Source organism: Xenopus laevis, chromosome 8L (genome assembly GCF_017654675.1).
Source record: "Xenopus laevis strain J_2021 chromosome 8L, Xenopus_laevis_v10.1, whole genome shotgun sequence".
NCBI classification, from domain to species: Eukaryota; Metazoa; Chordata; class Amphibia; order Anura; family Pipidae; genus Xenopus; species Xenopus laevis.
In genome coordinates, this window is record NC_054385.1 from 73995335 (window position 1) to 74015534 (window position 20200).

At 38.2% G+C, this 20200-nt stretch overlaps 1 protein-coding gene across 1 annotated transcript; it reads left to right on the forward strand.

The window, feature by feature from the left end:
- Nucleotides 1-15: 15 nt before the first annotated feature.
- vipas39.L (VPS33B interacting protein, apical-basolateral polarity regulator, spe-39 homolog L homeolog) lies at nucleotides 16-19324 on the forward strand (the record flags this gene model as incomplete). The annotated part of the gene is given in 20 exon segments (NM_001095827.1): nucleotides 16-353; nucleotides 3466-3561; nucleotides 3844-3940; nucleotides 4049-4198; nucleotides 5250-5288; nucleotides 5370-5434; nucleotides 6120-6176; nucleotides 8050-8142; nucleotides 10126-10159; nucleotides 10307-10409; nucleotides 10588-10615; nucleotides 10708-10784; nucleotides 12519-12594; nucleotides 14045-14179; nucleotides 15251-15292; nucleotides 15670-15759; nucleotides 16002-16088; nucleotides 16676-16765; nucleotides 17421-17525; nucleotides 19223-19324. Coding segments are annotated over 19 exon segments (1485 nt in total). The 3' UTR covers nucleotides 19244-19324.
- Between the last annotated feature and the right edge of the window lie 876 nt (nucleotides 19325-20200).

Below are 20200 nucleotides of genomic sequence, written 5' to 3' on the forward strand. Positions count from 1 at the left end.
CGCCATTTTAAGTGAGGCTTGCTGTAGTGATATTTAGCAGGATTCTAATGGCTAGTGGTTTTGCCAGCAAAGGAGTGTTTGAGTTTTTTCTAACTAGTTATGCATTGTCATCCTATGCGGGTAGCACATAATCACTGGTTTGGCATAATATCCGAACATTCAGGATCCATAAATTGCCCTGCCAAGCAAATTGCCCTGTGCTCAAAACAACCCGGAAGTGTACGGCGAATGCGGTGATGGGACTTGTAGTTTAGCAAGTAGTCAATCTTCTATGGAGATGGAGTGATTGCCCCAAGTAAAAAATACATATCCCAACATTCTCCTGGCGGAGAGTAGATGTGTCTGCAGAAGAGGTAAGACTGTGGATGCATAGGGGCACTTTTGGGTACAGGGTCTCCGTAGCCATTTGAACGCTATCGGCTATAGTCAAGCTATGTCTTATTTCACTATACAAGCAAGGCATATTTGTTCAATTTGCTCATACGTGTCCTAGCGTTTTCTACTGCTTGTTCCGTGCCCAGCTTCCTTTTTCCCTTTTTTAATCTTGTAGAATGCCAATTGCCAACAAAGCTAGTAAATGTAAAGGCAATGTTTATAATTTTTATATAAATTGTGCTTGTTAATATAGGATTTGAAGAGATTGTTCGTCCTGCCCCAAATGGAGCCTTTGTTGCCCAGCACGATCACCCATATACTAGAGTCAACTTCATAGGTAGCTTATTAACCTGCTTGTAACAATGCAGATACAGGAAGAACTTGCAAACTCCACAGAGCGTGTGTCTGGGTTGGAACTGAACTCAGGACCCCATTGCTGCAAGGCAACAATGATAAACATTTGTTTTAAACCTTGTTTCCTGCATCCACTCACTTTATATACTCTCTGGAATGTGCCCATTTAACCTCTACTTCCTAAGGTGGTATGCACTTTACCCTATGTAATAAAAGGCACTAGGAGCAGTAACCATAGTAACCAATCTGATGTTTGATCATAAAGGTGAACCATCGCAAAAATGGAAATTTAATAAGCTTCCTCATATTTGAGTAAGAAACCTAAATATAATCAATTAAAAAATCAACATGGTTTCTGAAATAATCAAGTTTATCTTCACTATTCCTCTATCAGCATCTGTTTCTCTTCATTCTGTCTTCATGCAGGAGATGGGTTTTAGATATTCATTGACAGTTACATCCAATACATCTTATGGGGGGGGGCTTCCTTTCCTAGCAGATGTATTGAAGCTCATTTAAATAACTGATTCTAGTACAAACATAATCGAACAAAAAAACTGCCCTTTGCACAAATTCTGCATGTAGAGAGACAGGATTTCTGGTGATTTTAATAGTAAGCTTTAATACATCTAGGCAAAATCAGCCCCCCCCCCCCATAAGATATATTGGATCTAACTGTCAATAATTATCTGACTCCCAACTGCTGCATAAACACAGAATGAAGAGAAACAGATGCTTAGAGCGGGATAGTGAAGATAAACTTGAATATTTCAGAAACGTATTTAGAAAGTTCTTTATTTCAGTATGCGGAAGCTATTATTAAATTTTCATCTTCGTGATAGTTCCCCTTTAAATGACCAGTAACATCAAATTTTTTTTTTTAAAAAAAATTTGTTAGTATACAACGAAAAATAAACACCAACACAAATTAAACTTTTAAATTGCAAAGCCTTTATTAAAAAATAGCTTACTGAAACTCCACTTCTGCTCTTCTTGAGAAAAGCCGACACGGCGACCATCCATTCTGCAGCAGTTGATTCCTCCTCCCTGGCTATCTCTCCTGGCTGCTCTGCCGGCAAGATTGGGGCAGCACATCTAAGTGATGCACATGTTGTATCGTCCAGCCGACATCGCCATTGCCTGACAGTTGCTCCCCACTTCCCTGCATTGCTCCTCAGTCTCTCCCTGAAGTTTTTTCTTCCCACACCCCCCAGCCCCCCCACTGCGCTGCCCAGTATCCCTCCTCCTGTGCTGCACAGCAACTCGGACACCGAATCCGATTTTACCTGTGACGTTTGCTAGCTACAGGGGTAACCGCCGGTGTTATGGGAACTGCAAGCGCGAGTTTTAAATCACAGGGACCTATCCATCCACCCCTCACCGCCAGCAGAATAGTCCCTCAGGTGACTAGTAAATGCTACCTGCTTATTGGTTGCCATAGGTCAAACTTAGTGTCTTTTGTTACATAACACTATACAGACAATTGTGCATGCAACCCCACTATGACTTGGGTATGTGAATCATCCGCTTGGCCTCCGCAAAAGCCTGAAGTAGCACAATGCCCATATATTTTCCTTATGTGCCAGTATATCTGTCCTAGAAGTGTGCTAGATGCCAAAAGAGGCAGCAGTAATGCTATTTCTGGGCAGGCAAAGCCAATTAAAAGTTACGGTTACAATTAACAACATGTTTGCAAACCAAAGATATTTAGACTGCTTATATTGCTTATCCTAATACATAGCTGTGTATATAGTATTTATAAATTGCCCATCTCAGTGCTGAGTGCAGGTATGCACATAATAAGTTACCGGTAATAGAAATAGCATACAATTGTTCAGGCAGCAGGTTTTCTCTTTGGCTTGAAGGACTTGTGTCTAATATTTCGAAGTTAGACAACTATCTGCCATATATGTAACATTTCATCACAAACAATTGGGATCTGTTAGTATGGCATTATGGTCATTCCTTGACTATTTTATACTTTTTTTGGTATTTCCTGTAACTCAGTTTAGAGAGGTTTATATTGCATGCAGTGTTTGCACCTGTTAATTTATGCTGAACAAATTGTATAATGATATTGTACCTATTACTCGACTTAAGGGCCAGCTTTACATATAGGAAGGATCAGAGACCTGACAGGTTTACTTGTCTGTCTGGACAGAAGAGATGTGATGGTGATTGGGAGACTGACACATCAATAATCAAATTGCTGCTGAATTTTTCTGCACACTTTACATATTGCTTAGTACCCAATTCCCCCAGCCACTTCAGAATTAAGTTGCTGCTTTTTGGATTCTTGTTACATTTCTATCACAGTGATGGAGTCCAGCCGTTTTGTGCTGGCTTACTCCTTTTATGGTTTTGGATCAACCATTCACTGTGAGCAACCTTCCTTATTATTACCTGTATGGGGCTTTTACTCAGGTACTCATTCCCAACCCAGTATGTTGCTTTACACTGGTCTCTCTGATACAGAACTACATGGGAGGGGATTTTGTCATCCCTAGCTCTGCAAATTTTCATAATTCATTTATATTGCTTCTTCTGCCTTCATTTTTACATGAATACATCTCTTGAATGAGACATATCTTATATAACTTCCTATATAGCGTGTTTGGCCCTACCACCCTGTATGTCTTTATTTGTCCCACAGGGGATGCACAATTCCTTGTGCCTTTTTAAAAGTTGTTTTTTTTTTCCTGCTTTGCTTGTCCTAATTGTGGTTCAATTTTATAGATGTCTAGAGCTAAAGGAGATGAGGAAGATTACTGGCACAGCTCCAAGTTCAAGGCTTTTACTTTTGATGATGATGAGGATGATGAGCTTTCTCAGGTATATTGTCCATGCTGTAATATTTAAAATTCCATGTGTGCCTTTCGGACAGTAGAGCTTTATAACCGTTCTTCCTTTGGCTGTATAGAAATGTATAGATTCACTCGTGCCAGGAAATAATTTAATACTAATAATGAAAAGGACAAATGCTGGCAGAGAAAAGCTGCAAGTTTTACTGATTCGTTTTCAACATTGGTTCTGTATTTATCCATTCTTTGCGGGTGGTACTTTTTATCCTTCACTATTGTCTCTTTCTGTTGACCTTTTATCATTGCTTGATAGCTTAAGGAGTCTAAACGGGCAGTAAACAGTCTAAAAGCAATAGTTGATGAAGATGATGATGGTGAGACTGTTAACTGGAGCGGGGAACCTGTTGGAAGTAAGTACTTCTCAGACCTTTTATTGCTTTTGTTGATTATGGAGATACTTGGTATAATACCAGAATTCTATGAGTATAGTCTTCATGTTTTTTCCCCCTTTGTTTCAGGTATATCCTGGTCCATTAAAGAAACAGCCTCAAACAACCGAGCTTCAGCTGAGACTCGTAGTTTTGCACCACAGAAACCCAGAACAGAGACTTCTTCCTCTGTCTTCCCGAAACCTGGCTCCTCACACTCACTGAGTAGCTTATTTAGAGGTTAGTAAATTTATATGATAACTTGTGATACAAAACACCAGTATCACTCAAATATTTCTTGCTTTATCTCGTATGAGTGTGTGTATACAATATGATATAGAGCATTGAGAAACCTGATTAAAGGGATACTGTCATGGGAAAACATGTTTTTTTCAAAATGCATTCATACAGTGCAGCAGAATTCTGCACTGTAATCCATTTTTCAAAAGAGGAAACAGATTTTTTTTATATTTAATTTTGAAATATGACATAGGGCTAGACATATTGTCCGTTTCCCAGCTGCCCCAGTCATATGACTTGTACTCTGCTAAATTTAAGTGATTCTTTACTGCTGTACTGCAAGTTGCAGTGATATCACCCCCTCCCATTCCCCCCAGCAGCCTAACAACAGAACAAAGGGAAGGTAACGAGATAGCAGCTCCCTAACACAATATAACAGCTCCCTGGTAGATCTAAAAACAACACTCATTAGTAAAAGCCAAGTCCCACTGAGACTGATTCAGTTACATAACAGCCTGCCAGAAAGTAGTTCCATCCTAAAGTGCTTGCACAAGTCACAAGGCTAATGGCACACTGGGCTGTGCCTCAGCTCCTCTCCATCTGTGTTTTCTCCACAGACAGAAGATCATGCGCTCCCATTCACTCTTCTGTGTCTCTACACAAGTACCTTGTTGGCCTGTGTGCAGATACAATGAGCGGATAATGGGGTGGAAACGCCACACATTGTCATGCATTTTCATGCATGTTCCCTATGTCTGCACACCGACCAACACAACACTATGCCTGTCCGTGCAGAGAAACAGAAGCGGAGGGAATTGAATTTTACATTGAGAGCTTTAAAGCTGAGGAGTTCTCAGCTTTATTGGTAGACACATTATGGCAATGATAGGATGCTTTATCCTTCAACATTAATTTAAATCTCTGCAAAATATTTTCCCCCTTTGGTATTTTCACCTGATTACCAGGGATCACACATACACATCACATCTGTCAGAGCCGTTGGTGAAAGCAGTGAAAAGATTTGTTATTCAGTTATCTCTTTAATTTGTAGGTTGGTCCCAAACTGAAAGTCGTCAATCACTGTCTGATGGTAAGACAAAAACAAAATACAGATTCTTTTTTGACAGTGTGAAACCATGCAGTGTTATGAAACTTTCTTTTTTTCTTTCAGCTCTTCTTGATACAAATAGCAAAATATTTGCTCCAGAACTTCGCAGGCCCAAAGCAGAAAATCAGGTACTTGAAAGCAGTCAGGTAGCAGTAATCCAACTGAATCAAATGTAGTAAAGTTTCCAGTCCACCATCATCCATGGATCAGCAGAGATAGGCACACTCCTTAGCACTGTAAAGCAACAGATCACAAAATTCTCAAACTCTCCAAATGCGATTTCACAGACACCTCTCTATTTTCTTAGGAAATATGACATCATATATTTCAAGACCCCTCTCACAGACCAATCTTCCCACTCTTCTTTAATAATAATCTTTCATATAAAAGCAGGCAGAGGTAGTTCATGGTTTAACTCAAGGGAACTTTAATTTTGTATCCAAAATGTTTCACACTGTAAAATACCCATAGCAAATATATACACCCTCTTCTTCCTACTTAAATAAGTCCACATTTACAATAGCCATTAATGTTTACAATAAACATTAATAAGTGCACAGTTGTATTTACAAATTATTTTTATATAGACTTAAAACTGTACAAATTATATATTCTGCAAATCTGACTCAAACTTTTGGAAGGTGACAAACCCTTTTAGAAGGTGACAAATCCTGTTCTCAGGGTGAAAATGCTCGCCAGGAACCTCTCCCAGCATAGCGCAAAACTGAGCTAACAGGACAAAATAAGAAAGCTGGCTTATAAAATATGAGGAAATGTAAATGCATAAATTAGTTCAACACGTGATTTTTACAGGATTACAGTGGAGACTGGAGCATTGGGGAAACCATCCGCCGTATGCACAGGGGCAAGGTGAGTGTGCTTCTTTACTTCAAGTAGAATACTTTGGGTGGCTCAACTACTAAACAGTGGAGAAACAAGTCTTATTATAAAGTCTGTATTTTTGGGGAGGTGTGGCATGTTAACATATTCACTTGGCAAAGCTTTTAATGTATAAATATTTGGTCTATGTAACATTTATGAAAATGGAACTCTACATTTGCAGTTCAAAAAAGGGATTCTGTCATGATTTTTATGGTTTACTTTTTATTTCTAAATTACACTGTTTACATTACAAATAATTCACTCAATTATTTAAAATTGTATTCTTGAACCAACAAATGTATTTTTTCTAGCTGTAATATTGGTGTGAAGGCAGCCATGTCAGTGCTTGGTGCCTGGTTCTGAGCTTTAAGAAGGAGCCAGCACTTCAGGATGGAACTGCTTTGAGAAAGCTATTGTTTCTCCCCTTCCCATTGTATTATACCACAACATGGGTCATGTTCGGCTCACCTAGTGGTAGACACGAGAATAGCACCAAAAAAGGAAAAACCCTGCTTTTTCCTGCTTGGATGCTATTCTCATGTCTACCACTAGGTGAGGCTAACACAACTCATGTCGTGGTATAATACAATGGGAAGGGGAGAAACAATAGCTGTTTCAATGCAAACAAATCCTTCAGCAGAGGTGTTAGGTAGCTGCAATCTGGTTAGCTGCCCATTGTTCTGTTGATAGGGTGCTGATGGGCTGCTGGGTAGTGAAGGGAGGGGGTGATATCACTCCAACTTGCAGTGTAGCAGGAAAGATTGACTAAAGTTTATCAGAGCACAAGTCACATGACCTGAGGGCTCCTAGGAAACTGACAATTTGTCTTGCCCCATGCCTAATTTCAAAATTAAATGTAAAAAATCTGTTTGCTTTTTTAAAAAATGTATTTCAGTGCCGAATTCTGCTAGAGCAGCACTATTAACTAGTGCATCTTGAAAAAAATGTTTTCCAGTGACCGTATGCCTTTAAGTGCATAAACAGCCAAGAGTATACAGCAACCTCTTTTTTTGAATTGGAACAAAAGGAAAGGGTGGTATTGTTGTATTTGGAGCTTTAATACCATTTTGGGCTGAAAGGATTGAGGTGTACAGAGAACTGCCTTGTCCTAGTGGTAAATTAGAAAGGGCGACTTGCAAGAAAGAGCCCTAAATTCTGTGAATTTTTTGATATAGGTGATTACCAAAAGGATTCCACCTAAACCATGCATATGGCACAGAGGCTAGGCCTGATAAAGGGGCTTTGAAGAGACAAACGGATATTATTGTGCAAAACAAAGTAATGTACAATAATCTGTGAATATATGGTGGAAGACGAGCCAACCAATATCGGCAAAAGGCTTGTACATCAGTCGATATTGTCGATAGAGGTGGAATTCTATTGTTTCTACCTGTACTCTATCTGGTATACAAGAAGTTATTATCTATCTTGCAACCATTGATCATAGGAACGCTAGTTTGTTTTCATTATAGAGTTGAATCCACAAATATACAGGTAGAAACAATAGAATTCTACCTGTATCTGACAATTCAAGAAGAAAGAAGCTGCTAGCGTAGGGACTGGTTCTCGCCCATCTTTTTTTATGCAGGCCAAGATCAGCCCTTGTGTGGCAGTCCCCTATGGCTCAAGAGCTTAATCTGTGCATACTGTCCTTGTTATTATCATGAAATCCTTATTAAAGGTATTAGATTGTATTGTTTTTTATTTATACACCATACAAATGTCAGCAACTACATAGTAACAATGGGCTATCCTATCTGGTTGTTTAGCATTTATCATGAAATGTAAATTCATTATTTAAATTCACCTCTGTAGGCAATAGTTGATGTGATTAATCCTCTTCTCCCCTGTTTACCATTAGATATGCCCACTAGAGAGATTTCGATCCCTGAAGGAAAAACTGCTCCTCTTGGATGAGGCCGTGAAACTGCATGATGGCAATGTGATCACAGCAGTAAGCATTTCCTTTGAAGTTTCCTACATTTATGCTAGGGTTGCTCTGAATTCAAGATTCAGGTTAGGATTCTGTTTTGGTTCAGCCGAACCTTGTGCAGTTCTGTAGTCTCCTCAGGTGGAGAATATGCTGCCTGTCTGTTCCCTTTGTCTTTGCAGGCAGGGCGGATTTCGGCACTAAATACAAAATGTTGCATTTGGTGCTGAAATCCGTCACATCTACCTGCACCTGAGTGGAGAAAATGCTTCTGGATGCAGGCAAAAAAGAAATCGAGGAAGATCGGGCGGGGTTGTCTGGCCCTAGCCTAAGGGCTCTTACTGACGAGCGGTTGAAGCTGCGCTCCCCTGCGTTCCATTTTCTGCGTTCAGCCGCAGGGGAGAGCAGGAATAGACGCATTTAGCGTTTTTCAATGGGGCTGTACTCACACAGGAGCATGTAGGCGCCGAACGCAGGAAAAATGCAGCATGTTGCCTCTCAATCTGCGTTCGGCACCTACACGCACCTGTGTGAGTATAGCCCCATTGAAAAACGCTAAATGCATCTATTCCTGCCCTCCCCTGCGACTGAACGCAAGGGAGCGCAGCTTCAACCGCTCGTCAGTAAGAGCCCTAAAGGTGCAATGTTTGCTACCGGTCTTATCACTTTAAGCAACAAATCTGCAAGAATTATTTACTAGTTACATATTAAAATTTAAAGTTTACTTTTAGTATGTTATATAATGACTAATTCTAAGCATCTTTTCAATTGGCATTCATGATTATTTTTTTTATAGTTTTTGAATTATTTACCTTTTCTGGTTCTTTCCAACCTTCAAATGGGGGTCACTGGCCCCATCTAAAATACAAATGCTTTGTAAGGCTACAAATGAATTGTTATTGCTCATTTCTATTACTCATCTTTCTATACAGGCCCTCTCCTATTCATATTCCAGTGTCTTATTCAAATCAGTGCATGGTTGCTTGGGTAATTTGCACCCTAGCAACATGATTGCTGAAATTGCAAACAGGAGAGCTGCTGAATAGAAAACTAAATAACTCAAACACACTTAAAGGAAAACTATACCCCCCAAACAATGTAGGTTTCTATAAAAAGATATTGCATAAAACAGCTCATATGTAAAATCCTGCTTCATGTAAATAAACCATTTTCATAATAATATACTTTTTTAGTAGTATGTGCCATTGGGTAATCATAAATAGAAAATTGCCATTTAAAAAAATAAGGGCCGCCCCCTGGGATCGTAGGATTCACTGTACTCACAAACATACCAACAAACCATACATGTTAGGTCACATGAGCCAATTAACAGACAGAGTTCTGCCTTTTGCTTCCTCACTTCTTCCTGTTACAATTAGAGTTGTAGTATTTCTGGTCAGGTGATCTCTGAGGCAGCACACAGACCATCACGAAATGGTGGCTCAAGGCAAGAGATGTAAAAGGGCAATATTTACTTAAATATATATTCCAGTTTGGTAAGATTCTTTAATATGCCACTTAATATGATATGAACTATCTGTTGCTTAAGTGTTCATTTTGGGGGTATAGTTTTCCTTTAATAAAAAATGAAACCCAATTGCAAATTGTCTCGGTATATCACTTTCTACATCATACTAAAATTGAACTCAAAGGTGAACTACCCCTTTAAGCATTGCTATGTCTTACTGTGCCTGGGAAAATGTTTCACTTTTTATTACATATGGGGGTAAAAATCATGTAACAATAGAACATAACATATTTTTGTTCTCAAATGATGCATTTTTAATTTCAAATGTAAATATACAAATTAGTGTTTAGATTTGATTTACTATTTGGTCAAATCCTTTGGAGCGGATTGAGTATTTGTCAAGCCCCAATATGAATTTGTTGAATTCCTATCATTTATGTTTGCTGCTGCCATTCTTATCCTGTCTCCTTCATAAAAGTATATCAATAGTCTTATTAGTGGAAGCAAGAAGCCAAGTCAAATTTTATTCTTGTTTATAGGTACTAATATTTTTGAAGAAGACCTTGAATTCTGGTGAGTCAAATGCCTTTTGTGCTGGAACTTACTCATTGCTTGCTGGCTAAACCAACTCTTGTTATCAGTGACAAGCATGCACATTATATAAATAACCCTGCCGTCTATCCTGGCTGAATACCATAACACTATCACATTTTCTCACAGATGTCCTGTTTAAGGAGTTGGAGCAGAGACAAGTTGCTTTAAGACATTTTATTCACTTTCTGAGAGAAATGTCAGAACAGCAACTTCTAATGGATTTGCTTAGGTAAGAGATGGGCAGTGATCAAGTGAGGAATAATGAGAGAGGAGACTGTAATATAGTTCAGTAGATAAGTGAAGAGAGAATGGGTCAGTGGAGTGATGGTGAGTTCTTGTTGAACTTCTAAGTGAATTTGGTCTGCTGCCACCTTCTTCCTGTAATTTACTGTTTCTTACTTTTTCAGATACCTGGAACGAGCAGAAGAGCTGGCTGTAAGTGTTTGCCACTTTAGCAAATTAGTATTTACAATGCCTGACTTGTTAACACTTCTGTGTTATAACACTGACAATTTCCATTTCCCTAGATTTGTAAATACAGAGAACACCTGAGCATAGCCAGTGCAGATGAGCGGAGGGATTTCCTGAAATCCAAATGCCTTAAGTAAGAATTACAGTCTAGCTTCCATATATATATCTTCCTGCTCTTCAGGCTCCTTTTTACTTTTCTGATCTTTGTCATGTCTATTTTTTAGCTCATGCCAAAAATTATTAAATCGGGGGAAAAAGGTATTGGTACTGGCCTCTTCCTACGCCAGTTACAAGTATGCTGAAAAAAGAATAGATTTATTGAAGTGCTCCAGACACACAGGTTATGATCAAATGTTTCGGGACAACAATGCCCTTCCTAAAGTGATAACCCACCATAGAGATTCCCATTGCTTATGTAGCAGTATGCCACATTAATTACTGCTATATAAGCAATGGGAATCTCTATGGTGGGTTATCACTTTAGGAAGGGCATTTCTTGTCCCAAAACATTTGATCATAACCTGTGTGTCTGGAGCACTTCAATAAACCTGGGAAAACCCCACTCTTGAACTACAGGTATTGGCACCTATTCTTTTTTCAGCATATTTCTTAGCTCAGACAACCTTTGGTGTGCTGAAATTCTGCTTACGGTATGTCCTTCTTGACCCTGGGGCTTCTGAACACAAGCCCATTCACGTGTTAAGTCACCACTGTCACAGACCATGTCCTATAAGGAGGGTATTTTTCATAATGCAAGTCCAATTCCAGCAGCGCACACTGGAGGCATCAAAGGACCGCAAGTGATAATATTTAAAATGTTTGCTCTTTATTACTACATCTGCTAAAACATTGCCTGAGGTCCTCCATATTGGTTGTTTAATTTCAATTAACCTTAAACCCACAAATTTAGTGCTGGAATTTTTGTTGGACTGTTTTTCACTATGGAATATCCCGACTGATTTATCTGTAGTTAAATGACATATTTTTCCTTTATCATGTGACTCAACTTTTGCAAGTTTTAGCAGCAGCTCATGGCTTGTACAACAAGCAACTTCTTTGTTTCTCACATTATCTTTATTCTTTCACTAGAATAGAAATAGAACTAATTCAACTTTCAATGTGTACTTTTCCATTCTAATGTGGCTGTACTGCTGTTCCAACACTAAGGGGCACATTTACCTAAGATCGAATATCGAGGTTTAATTAACCCTCGATATTTGACCGTCTAAGTAAAATCCTTCGACTTGGAATATCGAAGTCGAAGGATTTTGCGATATTCCTACGATCGAATGATCGAAGGAATAATCGTTCGATCGAACAATTAAATCCTTCTAATCGAACGGTTCGAAGGATTTTAATCCATCGATCGAAGGATATTCCTTCGATCGAAGGTTTTTAATCCATCGATCGAAGGATATTCCTTCGATCAGGAAATTGTTAGGAGGCCTATGGGGACCTTCCCCATAGGCTAACATTGGCCTCGGTAGGTTTTAGGTGGCGAACTAGGGGGGTCGAAGAAATTTTTAAAGAGACAGTACTTGGATTATCGAATGGTCGAACGATTTTTAGTTCGATTCGAAGGTCGAAGTAGCCCATTCGATGGTCGAAGTATCCATATTCGACCATTCGAAATTCAAACTATTTTTCCTCTATTCCTTCACACGAACTAAGTAAATGGGCCCCTAACTAATCTACATCATATTCTATTTTCCTGTTTAGTGAGTTTTTCTGCTGTCTGTATCATGACAAATATTGTATGTACTTATTACTCACTGCAGCCTGCATTGACTCATCCTGTTTCCTTTTGAGCTCTACTACTTTTTTATCTCTCTATACTTTCTCACTCTTATTACTTTCTCTTACTCAGCCTTCCCTTTTCTCCAGAGGATTCTACGCATGTTCAAGATCATTACACTTTATTGGAGCGCCAGATCATCATAGAGGTGAAAGAAGACTGTCTTATAGTAGAATCTTCATACCTAAAACAGCCCCAAAATGTTGTGGGTTTGATTGTTGTCTAGAAGGGAAGAATTGAATCATGTAAAATTACCACTTTTTAACAATGAATGTTTAGCCTGATAGAGATGAGAGACAGATGGATGTACAAGGGCTTAAAACACACACACCCCAAGATCCAGCCCACAACACCATTAAAAGACCACGCAGACAGCGCTAAAAACGGTAAACCTCCCACACACAAGTTATAAAAAGCCATTGATGAGCAGGGCCCCCTATAAGTTAAAAAAAACTGTGGCACCTGGGCCCCCATAAAAGTTTTTTTTTTTTTTTTTAGAAAATTGGTGGTCAAGGCCCCTTTACAAGTTAAAAAAAAAAAAAAATTGGTGACCAGGGCCCCCTTATAAGTTAAAATATTCATTGGGGCCCCAGAAAATATTTAAAAAAAAAATACATGGGGCCTATAGAGTATTAAAATAATACATTGGTGGCTAGGGGTTTGAAAAAATAAAAACACACACATTGGTGTTCAGTAGAACAGTAGGACTTCGGAAGAGGCGGCATGGCTTCCGCTGCTGTCAAGGGGGGGCCCGGCTATTTAGAAAAGTGCAGCACAGCCGGGCCCCCCTTTGGGCCAGGAGTACCCCCTGTGCCCCCCTGATGGGGGCCCAGCTCCTACCAGAACTCGAGTCTCGAATCAGTGCAATCAGGGTGAAAAACTCAAATACTTGAATTGATCGAGATTTCAATGAAAAAAACCTTGAATCACTTGAATTCAAGCGAAAACCACAGAAAAAAACCCATACATCATGAATAATACATTTTCAAATGGGTCAAGGGGCCTCTGCCATTGACTTCTACATGACCTCAACAGGTTTGAAGTATTTTCGGATTCAAGCTATTTACAGCTTTGGGGTATAATAATTTTCAAAAAAAAAATCTGTTTTTCTTTTTATTAACCCAAAGATTTCAGTTTTTACTGAAAACTACCTTTAAAAACTCAAATGTTTTAAGGAAAAACAACTTGACCTTTAATAAATAACCCCCTTAATGATTTTAATTTCTGTCTTTAATCCACAGGAACACCTGAAATGACATAAGACAGAAAGCTGGTATAGTGTATTTATAAATCTACACATGAAACCAATATTTCACCTTTTTTAAATTTTTAATTACAATTATCTCTAATTAAGGAAACAGCTACATTTTTTACTTGGTTTCTGATTTATGTAATTTTAGGTGCTCCCACGGAGGAAATAAAGAATTCTCTCTCTCACAATGATGTGCTAAGTTTTCAGCATTGCATTTGTTATTTTATATAATTTTAACATTGATACAGACTGCTGAATAAGAAAGTGCTAAATATATTCTACAAGCTGTATCCAACCTATTTCTATTATCTGTAGCTCTGTAAAATAGTGTCTTCTGTATTTTCAGGCCAATGATAAACATGTGGAAGCAACTGGTCAGGAGCAGATGTTTCGTAAGCACCCTAGAAAAGCATCACTACTATTCATGCCACTTGTTACTACGCTCTTCTATGCTTGTATATACCACTATACGGAGGGTGAGGTAAGACCAATCAGCACATCAAAAAGTTATATTCTACCACTGTGCAGCATAGGCCAGCTAAGAGTAAAGCAGAAAAGAGGACACTTCAGTATACAGAGAAGACATGTGCCACTGTATATGTGGGGAAAAAAATATTAAAACCCAAACTAAGGCAGGCCACAGGTTTAAGGTTATTTTGGGTGAAAACTTAATTGTGTTCTAGATATTCCTGTAACTATAGATGTAGTGATAATAGAATATAAATTTGATATTTGGTATCTATTTGTTATAAGCTAGCACAGGGCAAATACTGAAACTCAAAAGGGAGCTTGAACCAAAAATTAGTAGAAAAGTCTTGTAGGAGGAGATTTGTGCTGCTAAAGAGATGACCCTTGGCAATGCAGGAAGACCACTTTAAAGCAGTATTTATAATGTAAACCAGGGATGTCCAACCTGTGCTTCCTAAGATGTTTTTGAGCTAGAACTTGCAGCAACCCCCAAACAGCTGTTGACTTTTGGTGAAATGCTGAGAGGCACAGTTCAGCAACTGCTAAAGGAAGAGATGCTCTGATGGATTTACTGACAATATCGGACATTTCTTACTCTATATATATATATATATGTATATGTATATGTATATGTATATGTATATGTATATGTATATGTATATGTATATGTATATGTATATATGTATATGTATATATGTATATATATATGTATGTGTATATATATATGTATGTATATATATATGTATGTATATATATATGTATGTATGTATATATATATGTATATATCTATGTATATATATATATGTATATGTATATATCTATGTATATATATATATGTATATATATATGTATATATATATATGTATATGTATGTACTTACTTATGTACTGTTTATCCCCTCAAGGTGTCTCTTTGATGCTGGGCAAAAGCTTTCTGTGCTTTCTCCTAAAGCTGAGATAGATAGGTAGTGATATACAAGGGTGTTGTTTAGTATGTGTGTTATCCAGAAGGAGATAGAAACAAATTGTAATGCTATGATGACTGATAGGATATTTTATAATATTTTTGTGTGTTTTATCTTTAGGGAACATTCAGCAGTCCAGCCAACCTAAGAAAAACATTCAAGGTGAGATTGGTATGGCTAAAAGGTTGCTTGTTTGAGAGTAGATACTAGAGAAAATTATAATGTAGAACATCATGAAGCTGGATAATAGAGACCGTAGAAAGTACAGAGGTGAATTCAAAATAACCTGATGTCGTTGTAAAGAAGGGGGGTTGGTAAAATCAATCACGCAAAAGGTTTGTGTCAAGCACAAAGTATTCATTCTAAGTGCCTTGGTTTCATAAAAACCATGTCCCTCCATATACAGTATGTGTGTATGTTTAGGCATAGCATTGCATTTTAAAGATTGCATTACATCAGTGACTAATTAGCATTGCAGAAGGCAAGAACCTCAGAGAGATACAAAATTTATGAACATATACACATTCTTTGCATTACAGATCCCGGAAAAGCTTTACATACTTACGGCATTGGCAGCTCGAGCGAAGCTCCGTGCATGGCATGAAGTGGATGCCCTGTTTACTACAAAGGTTAGAGCCAATGTCTTCTACCAACTGAGGAGAGCATTTGTTTTGCTAAGAGAAGTTTCAGTTCTGACTGGCAGTTACATTTAACAATGCAAATTAAATCCATTTCACATTACAGGACAGTTTGTAGATGAGCTAAAGTTGCACTTGTGCTACATACCTCTCTGATCCATAAGTGGAGTGACTAAAGAGAACATATGTGTCTACTCGCTGATTACTGAATTATTTGGCCTCTTTCTCTTTAGAATTGGTTGGGATATACAAAAAAGAGAGCACCTGTTGGCTTTCACCGTGTGGTGGAAATTCTGCATAAGAACAATGCCCCGGTAGAGGTGAGCATATCTTCATTTTGTGAAATGAAATTTGTCACTAGTTACACAAAGAACAATTTCATTATAAATAAAGTAACATTCAATACTTAAAATACCTTGACAGGAATTAATGGGAAACTCTCTTGCTTGTCTGTAGGAGAGTGGAAGGCCTTACAATGATTGTGGAATTAAAAGGGACATGCTCCCACCCATTTAACTTCATGTAAAATTGCTTAGGGTGATGCATGGAGTAGTTTTATACTGCTAATATAATGAATTTTTAACCCAAGCGCCTCCCACCACTTGTGCTGTGTCTGGGCTGCTGTCCTGACAGAACTCCAAAGGTTTAAGTTATAGGGAGTGTGTTGTGATGCCTCTTTGCTTTGTTCTGTTGTAACATTAGCACAAGATACATTTTCACCAAATATAGGCCATGGAACTTGCCACTTCATAATTCCAACAACATATAGGATTTTTGGCTGGCACCATTGTATTGACTCACATGTGGCAAAGGTTAATGAACTTGTTATATGTTTCCTATCAAAAGCTTTCATGTGGAATTAAAGGGAAGGTCTCATACCTGGCAGTAACTGCTCTCCCTTTAATAGATCTTGCAGGAATATGTCCGACTGGTTGAAGACACAGAAAGCAGAATATCTCTTGGGACCAAATACAAATGTCATGATGTGGTTATTGATGTGAGTATAGCTAGTAGAATTAAATGCAGATAAAGTCTTATAATAATGCTATGTTTATGGTCATCATAATCTAAAAAAAAGGAGCAGTATACCTCCTTTCAATGAATAGGGCTTGTTCATACTTTTTGCCAATTGTTTTGATCATGAAAAAATGTTTTTGTTCTTTCTTGAGCTAAACAGCACAAACAAGGAAATTGTGGCTACTCCATGTTGCTACTCCACCAATGCACAAATAATGCCTCTGCATAATGGACTGCTGCTAACAACAAGATCGTAAAGGGAAAGGGTTGTGCATTGGCAAAAAGTATGTGCAGCACAAGCGATATGCATTGAACTCCTATTGTTTGTTGAATGCAGAAATGCATAAAGCAGGACTGTAACTTATGTCCTGACTGCAAAGGCATACTAAATGACAAGGTCAGAGATAAAAATGACACATTTATTAAAAAAGTATTTTTTTAGAATTTGTCTGTGTGTAATATTTAGTAGTGATTTGTAACTACTGCTTCAGTGTATAGAAAGCTAAATCTGTTATAATAAATGTGTTATAGAAATGTGACAATGTCAATGCTTTTAGGATGTGAAATACTCCTATGTCTTGGTGACTGTTCTTCGATTGCTAACATTGCAGCTCACAAATGTTTGTTTCCAATAGACATACAAAGAACTTAAAGACCGGCAACAGCTAATGGTTTATCGCTGTAAAGTTGAGCGAGGTTCCCCTGAGGAAATAAAGATAGACAATATTCTGAGCAACATGGTGAGAAAACCAGCTGACACTGCCTCCTTATCTCCCAGAGTAAAAGGACAGAGTCGGGTGTAAAATTAGTACTCCCTTCCCAGAAGTAATTCCATGTTCCCATGGATGCTGCTACCTGCTATTTAAAAAAAGTTTTGTTTTTTTTTGTTTTTTTTTTAAACCAGGCACACACAAAAAACAATATTTCAAGTAAATATGAAATTGTACATAATCACAGAAAATCATCATCTTGAACATACTGGCATAAAGCTTATTTACTAATGCTATGCGTTAAGATGGTGTGGATGATAAAACAAAGTATTTTTACCTATGGGTAAACCTGGATATTCATTGTTGGATGCATTGTATGAAGCCTTATTCTTAAAGGAACAGTTCAGTGTAAAAATAAAACTGGGTAAATAGATATGCTGTGTAAATTAAAAAACGTTTCTAATATAGTTATGTAGGCAGAAATGTAATCTATAAAGGCTGGAGTGATTGGATGTCTTTACATAATAGCCGGGACATAACTTCCTGCTTTTCACTTTAAACTCTGAGTTAGTCAGCAACTTGAAGGGGGGGGGGGACATGTGACATAACTGCTCAGTGAGTTTGCAATTGATCCTCAGCATTCAGATGAGCAGTAGCGTAAATACCGGGGGAGCAGGGGGTGTGATTGGGCCAGGGCCCGCACCCCCTCAGGGCCCCCCATCAGTATTTCCGGGCGGGGGCCCGGCTGCACGTCCCGCGCCAGGGCCCACCCCCTCTAGATACGTTACTACAGATGAGATTCAAACACAAACATTTATGAACCATGTGCCCCCCCCCTTCAAGTCACTGATTGGCTAGTGCATGGTAACCAATCAGTGGAAGCCTAGAGAGCTGCAAAGCAGGAAGTAGTATTCTGGCTATTATGTTGGCCATCCAGTAACTCCAGCCTTTATAGATTACATTTTTGGCTAACTAACTATATTAGATACAATTTTTATTTTTTGCACAGCCTACTATTTTTTCATACTGAACAATTCCTTAAAAAATATGGCACACAGTAAAGGTAATTTACCTAATGCAATGCAGTTGCATTCCAGACAGGTGTGCAAAAATTCCCATTCATTATTTGCATCAGTATTATTTGCATCAGTATGTGCTCCTTTAATTTCCGTATAGTTGTGCTTTGCATGGCTGCCTTCCTCCTGCCTCTTGTTTTGAATCAAGTGTTGCTGCTGTGCCTATTGCCATCAGGGAACCCTACAGCTACCACCTCTTCTGAACCAGGGTTCCTACAGTGGATGGGTACATGCACATCTAACAGATCTAGAAAAGTTGTCGGTGCAATTGTATTTGAGTTATGTAGGAGTGGGAGTGCAACTACATCAAATTTGACACAATTGTATCAGACATAACTCCCACTGGTGACTACAGTAATGGTGGAATAAATGACCACTTGTGTGTTTTGAATACTGTGCATTTCTGCAAAAGGTTAAAAATCACTGTGTGCAGTAGCAATAATAGGCTGCCTTTTACAGGCCACAGTGTGCCATTTTTACTTGTATAGCTTTATATAAATATGTAGATTATATATTGAATATTATACTCCCCTATTGTAAAATGAAGCAATATTATAAGTCACCAAGGAGTTCCATGACCATATAAAAGCACAAGGCCGAAGAAATGACCACAAAGAATCTTTAATCTTGATTTTTTTTTTTTTCTTCCAGCAAATACGATGGAAAAACTGAGGATGGTTTATCTTCCAATTCACAATCCTTGTGCCAAGATTGTCCTTTGTCCCCATTAATAAATAAACTTTTATTTAACCATATCCATTTGTCTTCTTGACTAAAGAGCTTTAATAATTAACTAAGAAGCTTTGATTCTTGTCTAAATGTCTGCATCTGATGATGCTCTGGTCACCCTCTGAGTAGATGAACTGACAGGTCAAAATAAACATTTTCATTTGCATTATATTTGGGAACAGAGTAATCACTTATTCAATTGTGGGATCAGTGCAATGTCTCAGTATCCAGCTGTAGTGTTTAGTAGCATGCAATCAAGAGCAGTTGGGGCAGTGCAGCATTTAGCGCTACTGAGCATGTCTCTGCTGACTGGCATTTCATCAATCCTCCTAGAACCCAATAACAGAGGAGGAGCCAAGGTTTATAGAGTAGGGTATAAAGCCACATAACACGGACTACTTCTGCCAAAATCTGCATTGGTGCTAAACGTTATCAGTAGGGTAGACTTTCATTCATTTTGGATATATGTTGTAGATGGGGTACCTACTGATCTTCCTTTTTGATTTCCAAATTGTTGTCTGGTTGCCTAGCCATCAGACAAAACAAAAAGTCTTAGAGTTGCAGAACAAAAATTGTAAAGTATTTGAAAATCCACATAAAATAAAAAAAATGAAGACTGATGTCGACCTCTTAGTAAATGTTAATTGTAAGATGATACCCCTTTAATCCACTTCGGGGATAAAAAGCTAATTTTCGAGTCACTCGAATTTCATTGAAATAATAAAGAAATGATTCTTGGACAATGAAATAAGGCTTTAACACTGCATTCAGATACATATCATCCTCTATAACAAAAAATAAAGTATGCCTTGTTTTACGTTTGGGAACCGCTACTCTAAAGTGGGCCATACACAAACAAGCAGATCTTTCCCCGATATCACCACTTTGAGCAGTGCCGGG